The 23579-nt window shown below is 38.1% G+C and overlaps 2 protein-coding genes across 2 annotated transcripts in view; both read left to right on the plus strand.

Annotated features, from left to right (window-relative positions):
* LOC140135911 (uncharacterized) overlaps positions 1 to 23579 on the plus strand; it is a 232440-nt gene that overhangs the window by 102913 nt on the left and 105948 nt on the right. The window lies entirely within an intron of this gene.
* The window catches only part of LOC140136398 (uncharacterized), a 45044-nt gene continuing 21619 nt past the window's right edge, over positions 155 to 23579 (plus strand). The window contains exons 1-28 of the mRNA XM_072158122.1: positions 155 to 398; positions 1025 to 1286; positions 1860 to 2152; positions 2938 to 3195; positions 3472 to 3726; positions 4445 to 4699; positions 5056 to 5310; positions 5625 to 5879; positions 6153 to 6407; positions 6783 to 7037; positions 7448 to 7702; positions 8720 to 9801; positions 9837 to 10123; positions 11194 to 11309; positions 11681 to 11935; positions 12314 to 12473; positions 12753 to 12838; positions 13189 to 13443; positions 13820 to 14074; positions 14449 to 14703; positions 17574 to 17828; positions 18170 to 18424; positions 18630 to 18884; positions 19665 to 19919; positions 20504 to 20758; positions 21220 to 21474; positions 21979 to 22233; positions 22498 to 22752. Coding sequence (XP_072014223.1) covers positions 227 to 398; positions 1025 to 1286; positions 1860 to 2152; positions 2938 to 3195; positions 3472 to 3726; positions 4445 to 4699; positions 5056 to 5310; positions 5625 to 5879; positions 6153 to 6407; positions 6783 to 7037; positions 7448 to 7702; positions 8720 to 9801; positions 9837 to 10123; positions 11194 to 11309; positions 11681 to 11935; positions 12314 to 12473; positions 12753 to 12838; positions 13189 to 13443; positions 13820 to 14074; positions 14449 to 14703; positions 17574 to 17828; positions 18170 to 18424; positions 18630 to 18884; positions 19665 to 19919; positions 20504 to 20758; positions 21220 to 21474; positions 21979 to 22233; positions 22498 to 22752 — 7561 coding nt within the window. The 5' untranslated portion in view covers positions 155 to 226. The remainder of the gene's footprint in view (positions 399 to 1024; positions 1287 to 1859; positions 2153 to 2937; positions 3196 to 3471; positions 3727 to 4444; positions 4700 to 5055; positions 5311 to 5624; positions 5880 to 6152; positions 6408 to 6782; positions 7038 to 7447; positions 7703 to 8719; positions 9802 to 9836; positions 10124 to 11193; positions 11310 to 11680; positions 11936 to 12313; positions 12474 to 12752; positions 12839 to 13188; positions 13444 to 13819; positions 14075 to 14448; positions 14704 to 17573; positions 17829 to 18169; positions 18425 to 18629; positions 18885 to 19664; positions 19920 to 20503; positions 20759 to 21219; positions 21475 to 21978; positions 22234 to 22497; positions 22753 to 23579) is intronic.

A 23579-nucleotide genomic window follows, 5' to 3' on the forward strand; every position in this document is an offset into this window, starting at 1 on the left:
GAGTAGCATGAATCTGCTGAGGTTTTGAGGTAAAATGAGCCTTGGACCTAGAACCTTGATGTACCCTGACGTACATTTCCTTGATCCTAGAACCTTGAAGTACCTTTCAGTTCATATTTCAAACTAATCATTTTTTTCCACAGCTGAAGGCAAAGATACTACACGTCCAGTAATCACTGGTTGCCCAAATCCTATCAATATAATAGCTCCAGTTGGAACATCATTTATGAGTGTCACCTGGACAGAACCAACAGCTACTGATAACTCTGGCATGGCACCTAATGTCTTTCAATCTCATGACCCAGGAGTCAATTTTCCTATCGGAACTACTGATGTCTTATATGTATTTAGTGATATGGCAGGGAATATGGCAGTGTGCTCATTTTCTGTAACTGTTGGTAAATATATTATTGCGCTCGTTCAACGAGGTGGTGGGAATGAATGATTTTGAGCACACAATATGCATGTGAAGTGCCCCATGAGACAGAATGGCCCTCTTTAAACTGCATGGGTGATATGTACTAATAAATGTGTTGATTTTGTGGGTCAGGACAAATTCCATATTAAGAAACTATACTTGGTAATTGTTCTAAAGTAATGCTGGGGTTGCATTCGTCTATAGTCTGTATATCTACCTTGAGTCACCGGCACTAGCTTTGAAATTCAGCATGTGCTGTGTTGGCATAGCATGGTTTCTTGCGTGTACATATGTGGCACGTTGATTGTGCGCGTAAAAGTATGTACATGCACCAAGTAAAGCTAAGCTAACGTAGAACACTTATAGCTAGTGTCGTTGACTTGAGGTAGATATATAGACTATAATTATGTTGTTTATCTGAGTTTTAAATGGTAGTTGAGTGAGTACTTACATCACTCCTATAATGAACATTAACTTGTTAAGTGTACTATTTTACATTTTGGATATAAAATGTATGCCAGAAGTCATCACATTTGTTGTACCCTTTTTATGTTGGTATAATCACGAGCACAACCATATTCACAATCAATTTTATTCCCATCACAGATGTAGGTAAGGATACCATATCACCTATTATCAGTGGCTGCCCAAACCCTCTTAATGAAATAATCTCAGTTGGAATGGATTCTACTACTATCACCTGGATAGAACCAACAGCTACTGATAATTCTGGCATGCGACCCACCATCACGCAATCCCATCGACCTGGTGATAGCTTCCCTGTTGGAGTGACACGTGTCAGATACACTTTCACTGACATATTTGGCAATGAAGCAGTTTGCACATTCACCGTTACAATTGGTAATTGGCATGCACATTTTAGTCTTTGTGTAGTCTTGTGTCCATGTCTAGATATACTACCTATGATAGTCTCATCAAAGTGGATTCTATGCTGTGATGCATGTTATTGTCTATTTGTGAGTTCTATATGAAGTTACATATTGAAATGTCTTTGCAAGTCACAGCTCGACAGCTCAGGGTATGGATACCATACCACCAGACATATTTGATTGTCCTGTCATGATCTCTATTGGTGCAAGTGCAGATCTAATGAGTGTCGCCTGGATATGTTGTGATGCATGCTGCATGTCTATTTGTTAGTTCTATATTTGTTAGTTCTATGTGAAGTTACATTATTGAAATGTGATTGCAAGTAACAGGTGTGATAAACTTTGTCACTAACAACAGCTCAGGGCATGGACACAACACCGCCAGACATATTTGGTTGTCCTGATCCTGTTACTGTCATAATCTCTATTGGTGCAAGGGCAGATCTAATGAGTGTCGCCTGGATATGTCATGATGCATGCTACATGTCTATTTGTTAGTTCTATTTTGTTAGTTCTATATGAGAAGTTACATATTGAAATGTGTTTGCAAGTAACAAGTGCGATACTTTTTCACCAACAACAGCTCAGGGTATAGACACAACACCACCAGACATATTTGGTTGTCCTGATCCCGTCACTGTCATGATCTCTATTGGTGCAAGGGCAGATCTAATGAGGGTTACCTGGATAGAACCTACAGCTACTGATGACTCTGGCATAATGCCAACAGTCACCCAAACCCATCAACCTGGTGATAGCTTTCCTGTTGGCACTACACAAGTCACTTACACATTCACTGACCAAGTTGGCAATGATGCCACCTGCACATTCACTGTGACTATTGGTAATTAAATTCTTATTATGGTAATGGGAACTACACGTTAATCTTTTACCAAGATGTCTTAGTGTTAAAGCATGATCTTCTATGTCTATTTATCTTATAAAACATGATTTGTTGCTATGAACAGTCAACACTAATTGGTAAATTTTCACGGGAAAATTTTCTGGACACATGACCAATGCGTATCAATGTGAGTGTAACCTCGAGCCTGATCTCTGACCCCCGGCGGTGACCTCGCTATTCAAGTCTTAGTAATTTTGAATTGGAATAGTATTTTTGACCGCAATTTTGATAGAAATTTGTGCATTGCAAATTTATTGAATATTACGTTATCTTAATTTTTTCACAATATCATCAAAACGTAATTTCAAAAATATCTATCTACGGAAAAAAATATTTATCTACGGAAACTCTTACCATAACATTATTAACTTGCGACAAGTAACATATTTTGCCTCAAAGGAAGAATTCTTCCTATTCGAATACATTGGAAGAACACCCGCTGTGCTCGGGGTCACATTCCATAATGCTAATATGTCTGCGCCCATGGGTGTCACGTGTCCAGAAAATTTTCCCGTGAAAATTTACCTATTAATTCTGACTGATGAAGAAAGCCTTTCGTTAGATGAACATATTCAGAAATGTCTGATAAACTGACATATAATAAATTCAAAATACAAAATCAGGATGGGTGTAAAATTGACCTCTACAGATTTTCTTAAGCTCTCGTTTGCTTTGAGAAGTAATCCATGTTTGGTCACATACATATATATTTCTTTTAATGTCAGCATCCTCTGGTCAAGACACCACACCACCAGTCATAACAAGCTGCCCAAATCCTATCAACATCATCATACCAGTTGGAATGAATTCTATGACTGTCACTTGGACTGAACCTACAGCTACTGATAACTCTGGTATAACACCTACAGTCACCCAATCCCATCAACCTGGTGATAGCTTCCCTGTTGGCACAACACAAGTTAGCTATACATTTGCTGATATGGCAGGGAATGAAAACACATGCACATTCCAAATTCTGATTGGTAATTAATATTTGATGTTCGTGCTTATCTACTGTTTTTCCATTATTCCATGGATGCATGTTTAAGCTGAATATACTTGTTAGTAGTGTGTACTTCCTCATGGATTATAAATGAATTGTGTGATATCCTATGTAGACAGATTTTTGTCTTTGTTTGATAGCCATACTAACAAAATGCATGCACAAATCTATGGTAAGGCTTGCTTATGTGAACTGCTGTATCATTTCAAACAAACCCATTGAATTTGATAACCTGCATAAGTCTTCTTTGTAACAGTTCTTGGTCAAGATACCACACCACCCAATGTCAGTGGATGTCCAGAACCTCTCAGTTTTACTATTCCATCTGGCCGTTCCTCTGGGAAACTCACTTGGACTGAACCTACTGCTACTGATAACTCTGGCATGACACCTTTTGTCGCACAATCCCATCAACCTGGTGATAGCTTCCCTGTTGGGATATCACAAGTCAATTACACTTTCACTGATATGGCAGGGAATGAAGCATTGTGTTCATTCACTGTAACAATTGGTAATTTGATTATTTTAATTTGATGGTAGTTACTCCGTGTATTATTTAATTTGATGGTAGTTACTCCGGGTATTATTTACCTTACTACTTTTTTTGCTTTTTTAGCACCAACATCTAAATTTAAACACAGAAAAATATGTTTTTCTTGTAAGATTTGCTTCTTATGAGCCTTTGTAGCTATTCATGATTGGGAAGATGGAGTAGGTGGTGGTGAGTTCAACTTTCTGGTCTTTGGGAACCTCCCTCTTCAGCTCTGGCAGGAGAATTTTCAGTTTTAAAATTATCAGATTTTTTTAGTTAATTTCAGCCTGTTTTTGGTACTTTTTGCCCAATTTCACATGCATTTTCTATTTTTCATTTTTTTAGTGCAGTCTCATGCCTGTCAACTGCATGCATGTTTGTCTGTAGGCTAACATACTCCCTGATATCTGGACTTCCATATCATTGCAATGTCACAAGTGTAGCCTGTCAATGCTTTGCTGCTGCTAACTGATATCACTTGTTGCATGATACTTACCAGAACTGAATATTGCTATCTTGGTCTGACCTACTTGTCATTAAATCTGTTTTTCTCAAGATCACTTTCTAGACAAATAAATCTGCTTTGCTTCAGATTAGTATACCACTTTTAGCCCTTACCCTGGGAAAAATCTTTGATTGCATGTTGGTATCTGTAAATATTTTTACTACTGATTGTAACTACATTTTCCAATCACAGTTGTTGGTCAAGACAGCACACCACCAGTTATTAATAGCTGCCCAAATGCCATTAGCATTATAATACCAGTTGGAATGACTTCTATGACAGTCACATGGACAGAACCTTCAGCTATTGATAACTCTGGCATGACACCTACTGTCACACAATCCCATCAATCTGGTGATAGCTTCCCTGTTGGCACAACACAAGTTACATACACATTCACCGATATTGTAGGGAATGAAGCCACATGCCTATTCACTGTTACAAATGGTAATTTGCATGTTTCTATTTGGTATGTTCCATTGTAAAATTCTTTTGTGCATTAAAAAGGAAAAAATAGAATTTGGTATTCTTGTTCATTTGTAGACATAACATTAGCCTGTTTATTAGGTCTTTAGACTAATTTTTAGTGTTTCTGAAGCTTGATTCATCTGATGAGTCCATTTGTCTATAGCATGATGATTAAATTGTCCTTCATCAATGTTGCATGGAATAATACTGCCAAATATGATTTCTGACAATCATACTACTTTCATTTGTGAAGTCATGAAAATTGTCTGTGTTGCATGCATGCTCGTCAATTATATATAAAGCACTTAATGCCTGTAACTGCATTATCCAATCAGTTGTTGGTCAAGACACGACATCACCAGTCATAAATGGTTGTCCGGATCCTATCAATATTATAATACCAGTTGGAATGACTTCTATGACTGTTACCTGGACAGAACCTACAGCTACAGATAACTCTGGTTTGACACCTACAGTCACCAAATCCCATCAACCTGGTGGTAGCTTCCCTGTTGGCACTACACAAGTTACATACACATTCACCGATATTGTAGGGAATGAAGCCACATGCTTGTTCACTGTTACAAATGGTAATTTGCATGTTTCTATTTGGTGGAAGTTTCCTGTTATGTTCCATTGTAAATTTCCTTTGTGTATTAGAAAGGACATTTCTAGATATAACATTAGCTTGTGTATTTAGGTCTTTGAACTAATCGTTAGTGTTTCTGAAGCTTGATTCATCTGATAAGTCCTTTTGCCTTTAGCATGATGACTAAAATTGTCCCTCATCAATGTTGTATGGAACAATACCGCCAAATATACGATTTCTTCTGAAAATTGTCTTTGTGGCTGTTCAGTTGTATATATAAAGCACTAAATACATGCAATTACATTTTCCAATCAGTTGTTGGTCAAGACACCACACCACCAGTCATAAATGGTTGTCCGGATCCTATCAATATTATAATACCAGTTGGAATGACTTCTATGACTGTTACCTGGACAGAACCTACAGCTACTGATAACTCTGGCATGATACCGACAGTCACCCAATCCCATCAACCTGGTGATAGCTTCCCTGTTGGCAGTACACAAGTTACATACACATTCACCGATATTGTAGGGAATAAAGCCACATGCTCATTTACTGTTACAAATGGTAATTTACATATTTATATTTGGTGGAAGTTTCCTGTTATTTTCAATTGTAAACCTCTTTTGTGTATTAAAAAGAAAAAACAAACAAATTGTTGTCCAAGTTCTTCTTTATTTAGAGTTATTATTACAGTTGTACTTCATCAACGTTGCATGGACTAATACCACCAATTGTTTGATTTCCTCTACTACTAACTCTTGTCATGAAAGTTGTCTTGGTGGCTGGTCAATTATATTTTATGCACTAAATGCATGTAACTACATTTTCCAATCACAGTTGTTGGTCAAGACACCACACCACCAATCATTAATAGCTGCCCAAATGATATCAGCATTATTATACCAATTGGAATGACTTCTATGACTGTTACCTGGACAGAACCTACAGCTACTGATAACTCTGGTTTGACACCTAGAGTCACCCAGTCACATCAATCTGGTGATAGCTTCCCTGTTGGCACTACACCAGTTATATACAGATTCACTGATGTTGTAGGGAATGAAGCCACATGCTCATTCACTGTTACAAATGGTAATTTGCATGTCTGTGTTGGTGGAAGTTTCCAGTTATGTTCAATTTCAAACCTTTTGTGTGTATTAGAAAGAAAACATTACAATTTGGTGTTCTTGTACATTTCGAGACATACATTAGCTTGCATATTTAGATGTTTGGACTACTTGTAAGCATTTCTTGATTCATATGTGATGGATCTATACTTGTTGTCCAACTTCCTCTTGATTTAGAGTGGTTATTACAGTTGTACTTCAGCATCATAGCATGGACTAATTCCACCAAATGCTTGATTTCTTCTACTACTAACACTTGTGAAGTTGTGAAAGTTGTCTTGGTGGCTGATCAATTATATTTAAAGCACTAAATGCCAACAACTACATTTTCCAATCACAGTTATTGGTCAAGACACCACTCCACCAATCATTAACAGCTGCCCAAATGCTATCAGCATTATAATACCAGTTGGAATGACTTCTATGGCAGTCACTTGGACAGAACCTACAGCTACTGATAACTCTGGCTTGACACCTAGAGTCACCCAGTCACATCAATCTGGTGATAGCTTCCCTGTTGGCACTACACCAGTTATATACAGATTCACCGATATTGTAGGGAATGAAGCCACATGCTCATTCACTGTTACAAATGGTAATTTGCATGTGTATATTGGTGGAAGTTTCCTGTTATGTTCCATTGTAAATTTCCTTTGTGTATTAGAAAGTTACCTATTATGTTCAATTTCAAACCTCTCATTTGTATAAGAAAGAAAACATTACAATTTGGTGTGCTTGTACGTACATTTCGAGATACAACTTTAGACACTATTTAGAGCTTTGGACTACTTGTTAGTGTTTCTTGATTCATAAGTCCAGTTGTTTATAGCATGATTATTTCAATTGTCCTCCATCAACGTTGCATGGGAATAATACCACCAAATATATGATTTCTGACAATCATACTACTTACACTTGTGAAGTCATGAAAATTGTCTGTGTTGCATGCGTGCTCATCAATTACATATAAAGCACTTAATGCCTGTAACTGCATTTTCCAATCAGTTGTTGGTCAAGACACCACACCACCAGTCATAAATGGTTGTCCGGATCCTATCAATATTATAATACCAGTTGGAATGACTTCTATGACAGTCACCTGGACAGAACCTACAGCTACTGATAACTCTGGCATGACACCTACTGTCACCCAATCCCATCAACCTGGTGATAGCTTCCCTGTTGGCACTACACAAGTTACATACACATTCACTGATATTGTAGGGAATGAAGCCACATGCTTGTTCACTGTTACAAATGGTAATGTGCATGTTTATATTTGGTGGAAGTTTCCTATTATGTTCCATTGTAAATTTCTTTTGTGTATTAAAAGGACATTTCTAGACATAACATTAGCCTGTGTATTAGGTATTTGGACTAATTGTTAGTGTTTCTGAAGCTGGATTCATCTGATGAGTCCATTTGTCTTTAGCATTATGACTACAATTGTCCCTCATCAATGTTTTATAGAATAATACCTCGAAATATATGATTTCTTCTGAAAAATTGTCTTTGTGGCTGGTCAATTGCAGGTTGTCAGAGGCATACTGACATCCACTCCTACGGGAGAATCCAGGGGGGTGAGCAGCCAGCTCATTCCCTTGCCGGGTGGTACCATATAGCCCCCAGATCCTGTCTGGGTGGCCAACAGTGACCGAGCTACTTAAAATCAACGTAGCACTCGTCAACCCGCAACAGTGGCCAGCGTGACGAGTTAGGGCCACCATCCCCAACTAATATGGCAGCACAAAGTATGAAACGGCCCTCAGTCCCCAGCAGCTCTCAAGTCCCTGACCACGGGAGCGGTTATGGTGCTAAGAATCACTGGGAAAGGACAGGCTCCCTAAAGGAATTGACTATTTGCACATATAATGTGCGAACCCTCCTTGGCGAACCAAAACTTCATGAGTTAGAAAAAGAACTTGATCATATCACATAGGATATCCTCGGCCTATGCGAAGTTAGACGTCGTGGGGAAAACCTTCTGGAACTCAAGAGTGGACACATGCTTTACACAAGGGGTAAAGATAATAGCAGCACTGGAGGAGTCGGCTTCCTAATACGAAAAGACTTGGCATCAAATGTTGTAAGCTACAAAAACCAGTCGGATAGAGTAGCACAAGTCATCATCAAAATCTCCAAAAGACAGACCTTGAAAATCATTCAAGCGTATTTGCCAACAACCAGCTACCCAGATGAAGATGTAGATGCAGTCTCACGAAGAAATTAACGAACTGCTCAACCAAGACAAAGCAAATCACACAATCATTATGGGAGACTTTAATGCTAAAGTAGGAAAGAAAACAAACTCAAATGAAACCATGCTGGGAAAATATGGTGTGGGAGAGCGAAATGAAAGGGGAGACAGGCTTCTAGAATTCACCGAAAGTAAGAACTTAAAAAGCATGAATACCTTCTTCAAGAAAAAAGAATCTCGTAAGTGGACATGGCGAAGCCCAAATAGATTGTATCGAAATGAAATCGACTTCATCTTGACAAGCGAACCAAAAAATGTGAAAGATGTCTCAGTTCTAAACCGCTTCAACACTGGAAGTGATCACAGGCTAGTAAGAGCAAGGATCTCCATCAACTTGAAACCGGAAAGATACAAACTCGTGCAAAAAAGAAGGATGCAGGTCAATCTGGATAAGCTACAACAGAACAAAGAAGAATTCCAGATGAAGCTGCAAAACAAGTTTGATCTCCTGAAGGATGAAGCAGAAGACCTAGATGTAAATGATGTCTGTGAAAGACTTACAAACACAATCCTAGATTGTGCTTTGGAGACAGCAGGGAAAAAAGACCCACAGAAGATAGACAAGATTTCAAAGGAAACATTTGAAATGATGAAAAAGAGACGGGAAATGAAGAACACAATTGGAATCCAACATATCGAGTATACAGAATTATGCAAAACCATAAGGAAGCGAATGACAAATGAAATCCGAGCACACAACACAAAGATGATCCAGAAAACTCTTGAAGATAACAAAAGCTACAAGAAAACAAAGCCAGGCCTTGCCACTGGAAAATCTCAAATACTAGCACTGAAGGGGGAAGATGGAAACATAATCTCAGACAGAGAATTAGTCATCAAGCGGGTAGAAGAGTTCTACCAAGATCTCTACTCCAGCAAAGTCCAAATAACTCCACCAATTATAGACGTTGAAAGTGCAGAAGAGAATATACCACCAATTGGAGAGGATGAAGTTGACAAATGTCTCAATGACATGAAAAGAGGTAAAGCACCAGGAGAAGATGGAGTGCTAGTCGACATTCTCAAGGATGGAGGCAGCGCAGTAAAGGCAGAGCTTGCAAAGCTATTCACACTATGTATCCAGACTAACCAGACACGGACAGTTGGAATAATGCCCTTATAATTCTCATCCACAAGAAAGGGGACATCAAAGACTTGAAGAACTACAGACCAATCAGCTTACTCTCAAACACATACAAACTTTTCACCAAAGTTCTTACAAATCGGATTACCAACATCCTTGACTTCAACCAACCCAGGGAACAGGCGGGGTTCCGGAGCGGTTATTCAACCATGGACCACCTTCATGTCATCAACCAAATTGTTGAAAAGATGGGTGAATATAGACAGCCACTATGCCTTGGATTCATTGACTACGAAAAAGCTTTTGATAGCATTGAGATCCAGGCAGTCATCACAGCAAGGTGTCCATCCTGGATACATCCAGATAATAGATACTATCTACAGCAAGGGCACTTCAACAATCCGCCTCCACATGGACAGTGATACCTCCACATGGACAGTGATAAGATATCTATCTAACGAGGGGTGCAACAAGGTGATACCATTTCACCTAAACTTTTTAATGCGGCACTTCAAGAAATTATACGTCACCTAGACTGGGAAAGTAAGGGCATTAGCATAAATGGAGACAACCTGAGTCACCTTTGCTTCGCAGATGACATAGTCATAATAACAGACAATGCTAAAGATCTAAGAGAAATGATCAATGATCTCAACCAGAGAAGCAATCAAGTGGGACTAAAGATAAACATGAAAAAGACAAAAGTCATGTTCAACCAGTTCGCCACAGAACAGCTGGTCATGGTAGGGAACACAGAAATAGAAAAGGTGGACCAATATGTGTACTTAGGACAACTAATCAACATGACTCACAATCACATGGATGAAGTAAAGAGTAGGACTAGGGCTGGTTGGTGTGCATTTGGCAAGCTGAATGACATCATGAGAAGTAAGATGCCAACTTGTCTGAAACGAAAGGTTTTCAACCAATGTATACTACCAGCCATGACTTATGGAGCTGAAACATGATCACTTACTAAGAGGATGGAGCAAAAACTGAAAACTGCACAGCATAGCATGGAAAGATGTATGCTGGGCTACACCAAAAGGGACAGCAAAACAGTGGCATGGATCAGGAGCCAAACAGAAGTTACAGACATAATCCACACAATAAAGATGAAGAAGTGGCATTGGGCTGGCCATCTTCCAAGATCAACAGATAATAGATGGACAAAGAATGTCACAGAATGGAGGCCTTGGCTGGGCTCAAGACACCAAGGCAGACAGAAAGTCAGATGGAGGGATGAGATAGCAAGTTTCATAGGGATCAGGTGGATGGCATAAGCAAATGACAGGAAACTTTGGTGCCAACTTGGGGAGGCTTTCGCCCTGCAGTGGGCTGAATACGGCTGATGATGATGATGACCTGGACAGAACCTACAGCTACAGATAACTCTGGTTTGACACCTAGAGTCACCCAGTCACATCAACTTGGTGATAGCTTCCCTGTTGGCACTACACGAGTCACATACACATTCCGTGATATTGTAGGGAATGAAGCCACATGCTTATTTACTGTTACAAATGGTAATTTGCATGTCTATATTGGTGGAAGTTATTATGTTCAATATCAAACCTATTTTGTGTATTTGAAAGAAAACATTAGAATTTGGTGTTCTTGTACATTTGGAGACATATCTTTAGCTAGCATATTTAGATTTTTGGACTACTTGTAAGCGTTTCTTGATTCATATGTGATGGATCTATATTGTTGTTCAAGTTCTACTTTATTTAGAGCGATTATTACTGTTGTACTTCATCAACGTTGCATGGACTAATACTATCAAATGTTTGATTTCTTCTACTACTAATACTTGTGCAGTCGTGAAAGTTGTCTTGGTGGCTGGTCAATTATATTTAAAGCACTAAATGCCCGTAACTACATTTTCCAATCACAGTTGTTGGTCAAGACACCACTCCACCAGTAATTAATAGCTGCCCAAATGCTATCAGCATTATAAGCCCAGTTGGCATGACTTCTATGACTGTTACCTGGACTGAACCTACAGCTACTGATAACTCTGGCATGACACCAAGAGTCACCCAATCACATCAACCTGGTGATAGCTTCCCTGTTGGCACTACACCAGTCATATACATATTCACTGATATTGTAGGGAATGAAGCCACATGCTCATTCACTGTTACAAATGGTAATTTGCATGTTTATATTTGGTGGAAGTTTCCTGTTATGTTCCATTGTAAATTTCTTTTGTGTATTAAAAACAAAAAAAATAGAATGTGGTATTCTTGTTCATTTGTAGACATAACATTAGCCCGTGTATTAGGTCTTTGGACTAATATAATTGATAGTGTTTCTGAAGCTGGATTCATCTGATGAGTCCATTTGTCTTTAGCATGATGATTAAATTGTCCTTCATCAATGTTGCATGGAATAATACCGCCAAATATATGATTTCTGACAATCATACTACTTTCACTTGTGAAGTCATGAAAATTGTCTGTGTTGCATGCATGCTCGTCAATTATATATAAAGCACTTAATGCCTGTAACTGCATTTTCCAATCAGTTGTTGGTCAAGACAGTACACCACCAGTCATAAATGGTTGTCCAGATCCTATCTCTATTATAATACCAGTTGGAATGACTTCTATGACTGTTACCTGGACAGAACCTACAGCTACTGATAACTCTGGCATGACACCTACTGTCACCCAGTCACATCCAGTGTTCGATTTACCTGGATTAGCGTAGCAAAATGCTACTCACAATTTTGTAATTGCTACTCAAATCTGAAAGTGAGTAGCATTTTTGCTACACATAAAAATATACGAAAATCGATCACTGGCCACTGACTTGAACTGAAAATGGAACATTCAGGATTAGCATGTTGCAAAATGCTACTCACAATTTTGGAATTGCTACTCAAATCTGAAAGTGAGTAGCATTCTTTGCTACACAAAAAAATATACGAAAATCAATCACTGGTCACATCAACCTGGTGATAGCTTCCCTGTTGGTACTACACAAGTCACTTACACATTCAACGATATTGTAGGGAATGAAGCCACATGCTCATTCACTGTTACAAATGGTAATGTTCATGTTCATATTTGGTGGAAGTTTCCTGTTATGTTCCATTGTAAACTTCTTGTGTGTATTAGAAAGAAAAAAGACATAACGTTAGCCAGTGTATTTAGGTCTTTGGACTAATGGTGTTGTTTCTGAAGCTTGATTCATCTGTGATAAGTCCATTTTTCTTTAGCATGATGACTAAAATTGTCCCTCATCAATGTTGTTTGGAATAATACCACCAAATATATGATTTCTTCTGACAGTCATATTATTTACACTTGTGAAGTCATGAAAATTGTATGTGTTGCATGCATACTCGTCAATTATAAATAAAAGCACTTAATGCCTGTAACTACATTTTCCAATCAGTTGTTGGTCAAGACACCACACCACCAGTCATAAATGGTTGTCCAGATCCTATCAGCATTATAATCCCAGTTGGAATGACTTCTATGACTGTTACCTGGACAAAACCTACAGCTACTGATAACTCTGGCATGACACCTACTGTCACCCAATCCCATCAACCTGGTGATAGCTTCCCTGTTGGCACTACACAAGTCACATACACATTCACTGATATTGTAGGGAATGAAGCCACATGCTCATTCACTGTTACAAATGGTAATTCGCATGTCTATATTGGTGGAAGTTTCCTGTTATGTACAATTTCAAACCTCTTGTGTGTATTAGAAAGAAAACATCAATTTGGTATTCTTGTACATTTTGAGATATAACTTTAGCTTGCATGTTTAGATATTTGGACTACTCGTTAGCGTTTCTTGATTCATATATGATGGATCTATAATTGTTGTCCAAGTTCCTCTTTAGTTAGAGTGATTATTACAGTTGCACTTCATCATTGTGGCATGGACTAATACCACCAAATGTTTGATTTCTTTTTCTATACTAACACTTGTGCAGTCGTGAAAGTTGTCTTGGTGGCTGGTCAATTATATTTTATGCACTAAATGCCCATAACTACATTTTCCAATTACAGTTGTTGGTCAAGACACCACTCCACCAATCATTAATAACTGCCCAAATGCTATCAGCATTATAAGCCCGGTTGGCACGACTTCTATGACAGTCACCTGGACAGAACCTACAGCTACTGATAACTCTGGCTTGACACCTACAGTCGCCCAATCCCACCAATCCGGTGGTAGCTTCCCTGTTGGCACTACACAAGTCACATACACATTCACAGATATTGTAGGGAATGAAGCCACATGCTCGTTTACTGTTACAAATGGTAATTTACATGTCTATATTGGTGGAAGTTACCTGCTATGTTCACTTTCAAACCTCTTGTGTGTATTAGAAAGAAAACATCACCATTTGGTGTTCTTGTACATTTCTAGACATAACATTAGCTTGTATATTTAGATGTTTGGACTACTTGTAAGCATTTCTTGATTCATATGTGATGGATCTATAATTGTTGTCCAAGTTCCTCTTTATTTAGAGTGATAATTACAGTTGTACTTCAGCAACATTGCATGGACTAATACCACCAAATGATTGATTTCTTCTACTACTAACACTTGTGCAGTCGTGAAAGTTGTCTTGGTGGCTGGTCAATTATATTTTATGTACTAAATGCCCATAACTACATTTTCCAATCAGTTGTTGGTCAAGACACCACTCCACCAGTGATAAATGGTTGTCCAGATCCTATCTCCATTATAACACCAGTTGGAATGAATTCTATGACTGTGGCTTGGACTGAACCTACAGCTACTGATAACTCTGGCATGACACCTACTGTCACCCAATCCCATCAACCTGGTGATAGCTTCCTTATTGGCACTACACAAGTCACATACACATTCACTGATATTGTTGGGAATGAAGCCACATGCTCATTCACTGTTACAAATGGTAATTTGCATGTCCATTTTGGTGGAAGTTTTCTGTTAAAGGTGAACCTCATTGAAAATAAAGTTATATATCAATGGAAAGCTTATGATGTCAGGATACTAAAAATTATTTTTTTCGATTTTTTTGATGGCCAATAAAGCTGAATAATTAAAAAAATGATTGAATTTTTGGTCTTTTTTAAGGCGCCCAAAAAGCACCCAAATCAATCGTCTATGACCTTGAGAATGCTCGTGACGTAAGCTCAGGGTTCGCAGTCACGTGATCCTACTCGGAAACATGTAAACAAGACTTGCTTCCTGTACTTCCTGTACTTGCCCGGCAAGTCTGATTTTCACAATAAAGCTTGAAATTAGAGGAATCTTCAAGTTGCTGGTTCCTTCTATATATATTAGAAATAATAGAATTATCGTCAACACATAAATTTTTCCGTAAATTTTTGACAAAATCAGTCATAACTGCCTGGGTATAACTGGGTAATTGAGTTTGAATTTCGCGCTGGGATCAATCCCATGCGCAAATGCTTGCTGCTATCGTTCATGTCATGGACTGAATAAACATGATCGAATAACAAATTAAATACTTGTTTGTGACATTCCCTATTCTTGATTCATTTTAAAATATCTGATTTAAAAAATATCGCCTTGCAGTAATCAAAAAATAATAAAAAATCGCCGATTTCATCAAATCCAGCCCATATAAAGGTTTTCATATTTAGCGCATTATGCGTAATACATTCTTTCCACAGAATCGCGATTGAAAGAAACAGATACTCGGGCAGATACTTTATTATAAAATAAATACAATTTAGGCTTAGTAGACCGTTATTTGATGGAATTCTGAAATCTGAATAAAATTAAAATATTGTCACTTGTGTCACGATTCTTTAATGATAGTACAATCAGTGTACGGTACTGAAAAAGTGAAACATTCATGTTTTATGGATTACCGAACACGATGCGTAAATAGCTGCTGAAGTGCAGGGACGGATATGCACAAACACAGCGACTCGCTGGGCTTCGTCCCTCTGGTAGCACTTGCGCTGCATGGGGTGTTTCAGCAGATTTGATCAATCGCTCCCTTATATTTGGAACATTTACAGGAATAAATTTTGCTGATGAAGTAGCAATAAGTTGGAAATATCAGAATGTGAATATCAAATCGGTCATTTTGTCTGCAAGTACAGTACAGTCGCGGATACTGAACACTCGGCGTAGTGAGACTCAGTCAGTCACTGAGCTCATCCCGTATGTATCTATATACGAGTCGGGATACGAGTTCGCCTATCATACATGACCGGCCATGACCGGTTGTAAAGCTAAGAAATAATTAAAAAATCCTGTACATGTACCTTATTCTATTCCTTCATTTTCTCATTGTGATAAGTTCATCTCAACTTGGTGTGACGATCTGAACTGGTAGCACTAGCAGTTATTTTTGCAATCTGTTTTCATTCCGCTCTTCGCTAATCTTCGTGCTTTACTGCAATATTCCCTATGCACATCGTGGATGGCTTGGCCTATCAAAATCACTCCGCCAGCACTTTTACCATTTTAAATCCACACACTTTATTCAGGAACTTCATTCTTGATTTGATCATGATATTTCCTTCATGTTATTCTTATTTTATTGAAGATATTTTTCATGTAAAGTAAGTTGACAATGACTGAATTGCATTGGCCCTATGCATGCCACAGTAATACACGGACATTGTGTTTACAATCAAACCCGGAAGTAGCTGTGTGTGCCTGGGCTGACGTCATCAACGAAAGCGCCAATTTGAACGATTTCGCTTTTGTAATTTAGGGGGTGCCAATATCCAATCTTTGCATGGAGATTATGTCTAGCCTGGTACGCTATGCAAATAAAAAATATTCTTTTCTGCTTCCTGACATCATACGCTTTCCATTGATATATAACTTTATTTTCAATGAGGTTCACCTTTAAGTTCAATTTTTAACTGTATTAGAAAGAAAACATTTCTTGTACATTTCAAGACATAATTAGAGCTTGCATGTTTAGATATTTGGACTACTTGTTAGCATTTCTTGATTCAGATGTGATGGATCTATAATTGAATATATGAATACAAAAGCCACCCAAGTCCATACTTTGGCCAAAATGAGTTAAGCATTGGAAAGTGTTGCTATACATAGGCCTGTCATATGTATGAAAGAACAACTCAAATTCATCCTCTGTGTCTATTGAGCATGTGAAAAATACCATGTATGAAAGAATCAACCCAAGTCCATGATTTGAGTCTTGTAACACATTGATTGAAATCCAGTATGTATAAAAGTCCACTTGTAACACATTCATTGCTGGAGAGTGACTTTTGAAAAAAAATGGGTTTAATCAAGGAAAGTGTGTGGTTTATATTACGTGGCAGAATGCTTATCAACATTATACATAACTGTGTGCTTTATTTTGTATTATCTTACTAGTGGTAATCTCATTCCAACATTATTGTCTTAGTATATGATTCAAAAAACCACCCAAGTCCAGAATTTAAAATGAACCCCACGAAGTCCCTGAAATGCTAATCGTCATACCTAATACAGTTTAACCCACCCATTTGCACGTACAGGTAAATCTAACTGAAGGAATTAAAATGATACACAGGTTTTTTTCTCAAAATCACTTTCCATGGACTTGGGTGGGTTTTGGATTCATGTATTCAATTGTTGTCCAAGTTCCTTTTTATGTAGAGTGATTATTACTGTTGTCCCTCATCAACGTTGCATTGACTGATACCACTGAATGTTTGATTTCTTCTACTACTAATACTTGTGCAGTTGTGAAAGTTGTCTTGGTGGCTGGTCAATTATATTTTAAAGCACTGAATGACCGTAACTTACATTTTCCAATCACAGTTGTTGGTCAAGACACCACTCCACCAGTCATTAATAGCTGTCCAAATGCTATCAGCATTATAATACCAGTTGGAATGACTTCTATGACAGTCACCTGGACAGAACCTACAGCTACTGATAACTCTGGCATGACACCTACAGTCACCCAATCCCATCAACCTGGTGATAGCTTCCCTGTTGGCACTACACAAGTCACATACACATTCACCGATATTGTAGGGAATGAAGCCACATGCTCGTTTACTGTTACAAATGGTAATTTGCATGTTTATATTGGTGGAAGTTTCCTGTTATTTTCAATTTCAAACCTCTTGTGTGTATTAGAAAGAATACATTACCATTTGGTGTTCTTGCACATTTCAAGACATAACATTAGCTTGCATATTTAGATGTTTGAACTACTTGTAAGCATTTCTTATGTGATGGATCTATAATTGTTGTCCAGGTTCCTCTTTATTTAGAGTTATTATTACAGTTTATCAATACTGCATGGACTAATAGCACCAAATGTTTGATTTTTTCTACTACTAACACTTGGGGGCTGGTCAATTATATTTAAAGCACTAAATGCCTGTAACTTCATTTTACAATCACAGTTGTTGGTCAAGACACCACTCCACCAATCATTAATAGCTGTCCAAATGCTATCAGCATTATAAGCCCAGTTGGAATGACTTCTATGACTGTCACCTGGACAGAACCTACAGCTACTGATAACTCTGGCTTGACACCTACAGTCACCCAATCCCATCGACCTGGCGATAGCTTCCCTGTTGGTGCTTCACAAGTCACATATACATTTACTGATATGGCAGGGAATGAAGCTACATGCACATTCACTATAACAAATGGTAATTTGCATGATCATATTCCTGATGGTTGCCCATTGTGTTTTGTCAAGCAACTTGCATGTATTAGAAAAAGGTGTATAGATTTGTACATACAACTCAACCAGTCTTGAGTATTGTATACGATTTTGTCAATTTCTTGTCTTAGCTTGATTGACATATGTGTAAAGCCTTTAATGAATTCTGCAACTACAATTTTCAATCACAGTTGCAGGTCAGGACACCATACCACCAGTCATAAATAACTGCCCAGATCCTATCAACATTATAATCCCTATTGGATTGCCTGCTCTGCCAGTCACATGGACAGAACCTACAGCTACTGATAACTCTGGCTTGACACCTACAGTCACACAATCACATCGATCTGGTGATGTCTTCCCTGTTGACACTACGCAAGTCATATACACTTTTACTGATATGGCAGGAAACACAGCAACATGCTTGTTCACTGTAACAAATGGTAATTTGAATGATTACATCAGTGATGGAAACCTGTTCTGTTCTGTTCTGTTCTAGCATCCTTGATAGGGTTAATAAGCACGCTTCAGGCTAACTTGTACTGCAGATATTTGATGTTTTATAAACCATATTTTTGGACATGCTACTTGAGTTATCTATTGACCTTTGTGTCCCTTCTGATTTGTTTTCTTTCTTTTTCTACAACTTTGGCTGGAATAACTGCCATTTTATGTGATGTCAGAGAATGCATGCTCATTTTAAGTGGATGCATGCTTGTGGTGTGTTTATCATTCATCATTTATAACATAAGTTTACAATCCCATACATGTCATTACATTTACCAAACACAGTTATTGGTCAAGACACCACATCACCAGTTATACATGGTTGTCCGGATCCTATCAACATTATAATCCCAGTTGGAATGAATTCTCTGTTTGTCACATGGACAGAACCTAGTGCTAGTGATAACTCTGGCATAAGACCTAGAGTTACACAGTCCCACGAACCTGGTGATATCTTCCGTATTGGCACAACACAAGTCACTTACACATTTACTGATATGGCAGGGAATGAAGCTACATGTTCATTTACTATAACTAATGGTAATTTGTATGATCATATTGGTGATTGTTACCCATCAAGCATCTTGCATGATTGCATCCTTCATTGATACATTGGTAAATGTTTCTTTTTGCATGGACATTCCTTTGTGGCAGGTTGGTCATTTAGGTATAAAAACCGTCATTGAATGTCTAAAAATTATGTTTTCCAATCACAGTTGTTGGTCAGGACACCACACCACCAGTCATAAATGACTGTCCAAATTCTATCAACATTATGATCCCAGTTGGAATGACTTCCCTACCTGTCACATGGATTGAACCTACAGCTACTGATAACTCTGGCATAACACCTACAGTCACTCAATCACATCAATCTGGCGATAACTTCCCTGTTGGCACTACACAAGTCGTGTACACATTCACTGATATGGCACAGAACACAGCAACATGCACATTCACTATAACAAATGGTAATTTGCATGATCATGTTGGTGATGGATACCTGTTCTATTCTGTTCTAGCATCTTTGATAATGTTAAGAAACAAGTTTAGGCTAAACATATTTTGACAATAAACAACATGATTTTTAAATCTCTTCATATCAGATTCTTGTCTTTCGCTTAGTTTTCCTGAAAATGTTTGCTGTCATCATAAGTATAATATTACGCCGGTGAGGTCAGGGAATGCATGCTTGTGGTATGATCTTGAAGGAAGTATATTGAGCATAGGTCAGTTTGAGTCAAAATTAAGCAGCTTGATATGTGGACAGGAATGTCACAGTTGACCATGAGTCATAATTTCTTATGAAAATCTGAGGCTACGAAGTTAGAAAGATAAACGGATCCTTCAGCATTACAGAAATGTGCAACGTCTGCCATAGTCTCCCCCGTGGTAGTGGCAGTTTTCTCTTTTAGCCTGGTGTAATTACATAGTGTATGCACTACGCTTTCCACACATTTTTGTATTGCACCTGTCTAGGAGTTTCCAGGACATGGTATGTTTATCATTATGTTATCAGCTTACAACAATACCTGTAATTACATTTTCCAATCAGTTGTTGGTCAAGACACCACACCACCAATCATAAATGGTTGTCCAGATCCTATCAACATCATCATCCCAGTTGGAATGACTTCTATGACTGTAACTTGGACAGAACCTACAGCTACTGATAACTCTGGCTTGACACCAACTATCACCCAGTCACATCAACCTGGTGATAGCTTCCCTGTTGGCACTGCACAAGTCACTTACACATTCACCGATATGGCAGGGAACACAGCGACATGCTCATTCACTATAACAAATGGTAATTTGCATGGTCATATTGGTGATGGTTACACATTATGTCATGTTGAGCATCTTGAATGTCTTAAAAAGTGTGTATACCTCTACATTTGTACATACAGCTTGAACCAATGTTGAGTATATTGATGATTTTGTCAATGCCTTGTCCTTCATTGATACATTGGTATCTGTTTCTTATTGCATGGAGATACCATTTGTGGCATGTATAAAGCTTTTTAACCCCCTGAGCACTACCTGCCGATCTAACATTGCCTATGATTGGTCAATTACATGATATCTTCATTTTAATCACCAATCAGAACAGAGTTTTGCAAATAATTCATCCCTATTTTTTTGTGTGGTGAAATTATTGTAACAATGTTACTGATTGGTCATATTGATAATGAAAACTTCTTTTTGACCAATAGGCAGGTAGTTCTCATGGGGTTAATGAATATCTGTAACTACATTTTACAATCACAGTTCCTGGTGAGGACACCACTCCACCAGTCATTGATAGATGCCCAGATCCTATCAACATTATAATCCCAGTTGGAAGGACTTCTCTGCCAGTTACATGGACAGAACCTACAGCTACTGATAACTCTGGCTTGCCACCTAGAGTCATTCAGTCACATCAACCTGGCGATAGCTTCCCTGTTGGCACTACACCAGTCATATACAGATTCACTGATATTGTAGGGAATGAAGCAGTGTGTACTTTCTCCATAACAATGGGTAATTAATCTTCTTAGATCTTAATCACTGTCCTATTTGTGAATAATGTATCACTCTGTCTTTATGTCTTGCAACATATGCATTTGTTGATTACTGTCTGTGTAGATGATACAGTCCAATTACCACAGAAACAGACAATAAAATATGTCATGACTGGTGTCACAAAATTTCAAACTTAAGTTTTTGTTTCAAAATTTAAATAAGATAGCATTTTGGTTGCATATATTATTACATTTTCATGAACACCTCTGCTGGTCAGAATACCACACCATAACTACTTCACAGCTGTCCTGTGCCTTTTTCTGTCATGACTTCATGATCTTTGTTACACCTTGACTATTTTATGTTGATTCAAGTATCAATCAAAACATTCTCACCAGCAAGTGCTTTCAGCAACAGATTTCAATATGATACAAATCCTCTCAGTATGTTTTTCATCAAAGTTAATGCAGCATATTTCTCTATTAATGTATGTAAATCTAAATGCATATTATCACCAAACAGTTGAGGGTCAAGATACCACACCACCCAACCTTAGTGACTGTCCAGAGCCACTAGATTTTACTGTTCCACCTGGAAGCACTTCTGGCAGACTAACATGGACAGAACCTACAGCTACTGATAACTCTGGCTTGACACCTACAGTCACCCAGTCCCACCAACCTGGCGATAGCTTCCCTATTGGCACTACACAAGTTGTATACACATTCAGTGATATGGCGAGGAATCAAGCGGCTTGCTCGTTCACTGTTACAGTTGGTAAACTTATTTCTATATCATTTGGTGGCGTAGTTTGCATGATCCTTGTATATCTTAGAAAGGAAGAAGAGGCGTTTTTGTATACTAAAACATGTTTCATATTAGTACTAGCTTAGTTTCATGAGCAAGATGACAGGAAGTATGTAGCAAGCTTAGAAGAACAATGTTGCAGATTATAACTGTACTAATCAGATTCAAACTAACCTAGTCCTTATTAATAGTTTACTGGACTTACAAGTGATGTTTCCAATTCCTTTCAAACAGTTGTCAGTGAAGATACTATAGCACCTGTCATAGCAAACTGCCCAAACCCAGTCAATACCATACTACCAGTTGGAAGTAACTCTATATCCGTCACTTGGATAGAGCCTTCAGCTACTGATAACTCTGGCATGGTACCTACCATTACCCAGACCAATCAACCTGGTGATAGCTTCACTATTGGCATGACACAAGTCACTTACACATTCACAGACCAAGCTGGCAATGCAGACATGTGCTCATTCATTGTTACCATTGGTAAATGATATTTCTATTCAGACGGTGGGAAACTCTCTATATTTAGCATGTGGAAAACCTTCTCAATATAACTTGTTTTGGATAATTTTGTGTTAAAACTACTTGTATTCTACACTTTCCTAAAACCCACAAACGGATAGAGTTCTAGACTTTTACAAGATTTACAGAGTTGGTACTTTCTGTCTTCTAGAATTTTCTGCTTCTGTTTTCGATCTTGGAAGTAGCCTGTACTCGGAGATCTTTATAACGATATTGGTTAGTCTGATCTACTACTATCTTACTAACCATTGTGCCTCATTTTCTCTCCTTTGTGTGGTACTGCATGGAGTTTGTTATCTTCAACCTATTCAGATGTTTCAATCAATCTTAACTCATCATTTCTTGTTACTTCTACCTAATCACTTGGTCTGTCTAACACTAGAAGGCTCAGCATGATGCAATATCACTTTCTTAAATCTCTCATCCTATGGTCTTAAGAGAAACATTCAAATACTAATTGATTTGTATGTCATTTCCAAACCATCACAGTTGCAGACCACCTGTTGTTTCTAAGACTTCTATGACTTAGAATATAGCTTGGTGATTCAGCACGTTGAGTTTTAGACTCTTCTAGCTATGAACAGAGAGATACAGTGTTCTGAGTTGGCAATCCTCTTGAAATTTAGATCAAGTTGTTTAGTTTGTTCTATCTTACAAGTATGTCTCCTACCTCATGTGGAAGTGCATGGAGTTTGTTATCCCTTCAAATTGTTCCAATGTTTCAGTCAATATTGACTGGTTATTTCTTGTTGACTACTTCGTCTGTATAACATTTGGGGGAATAGCAT

This window comes from Amphiura filiformis, chromosome 16, assembly GCF_039555335.1.
Source record: "Amphiura filiformis chromosome 16, Afil_fr2py, whole genome shotgun sequence".
NCBI lineage: Eukaryota > Metazoa > Echinodermata > Ophiuroidea > Amphilepidida > Amphiuridae > Amphiura > Amphiura filiformis.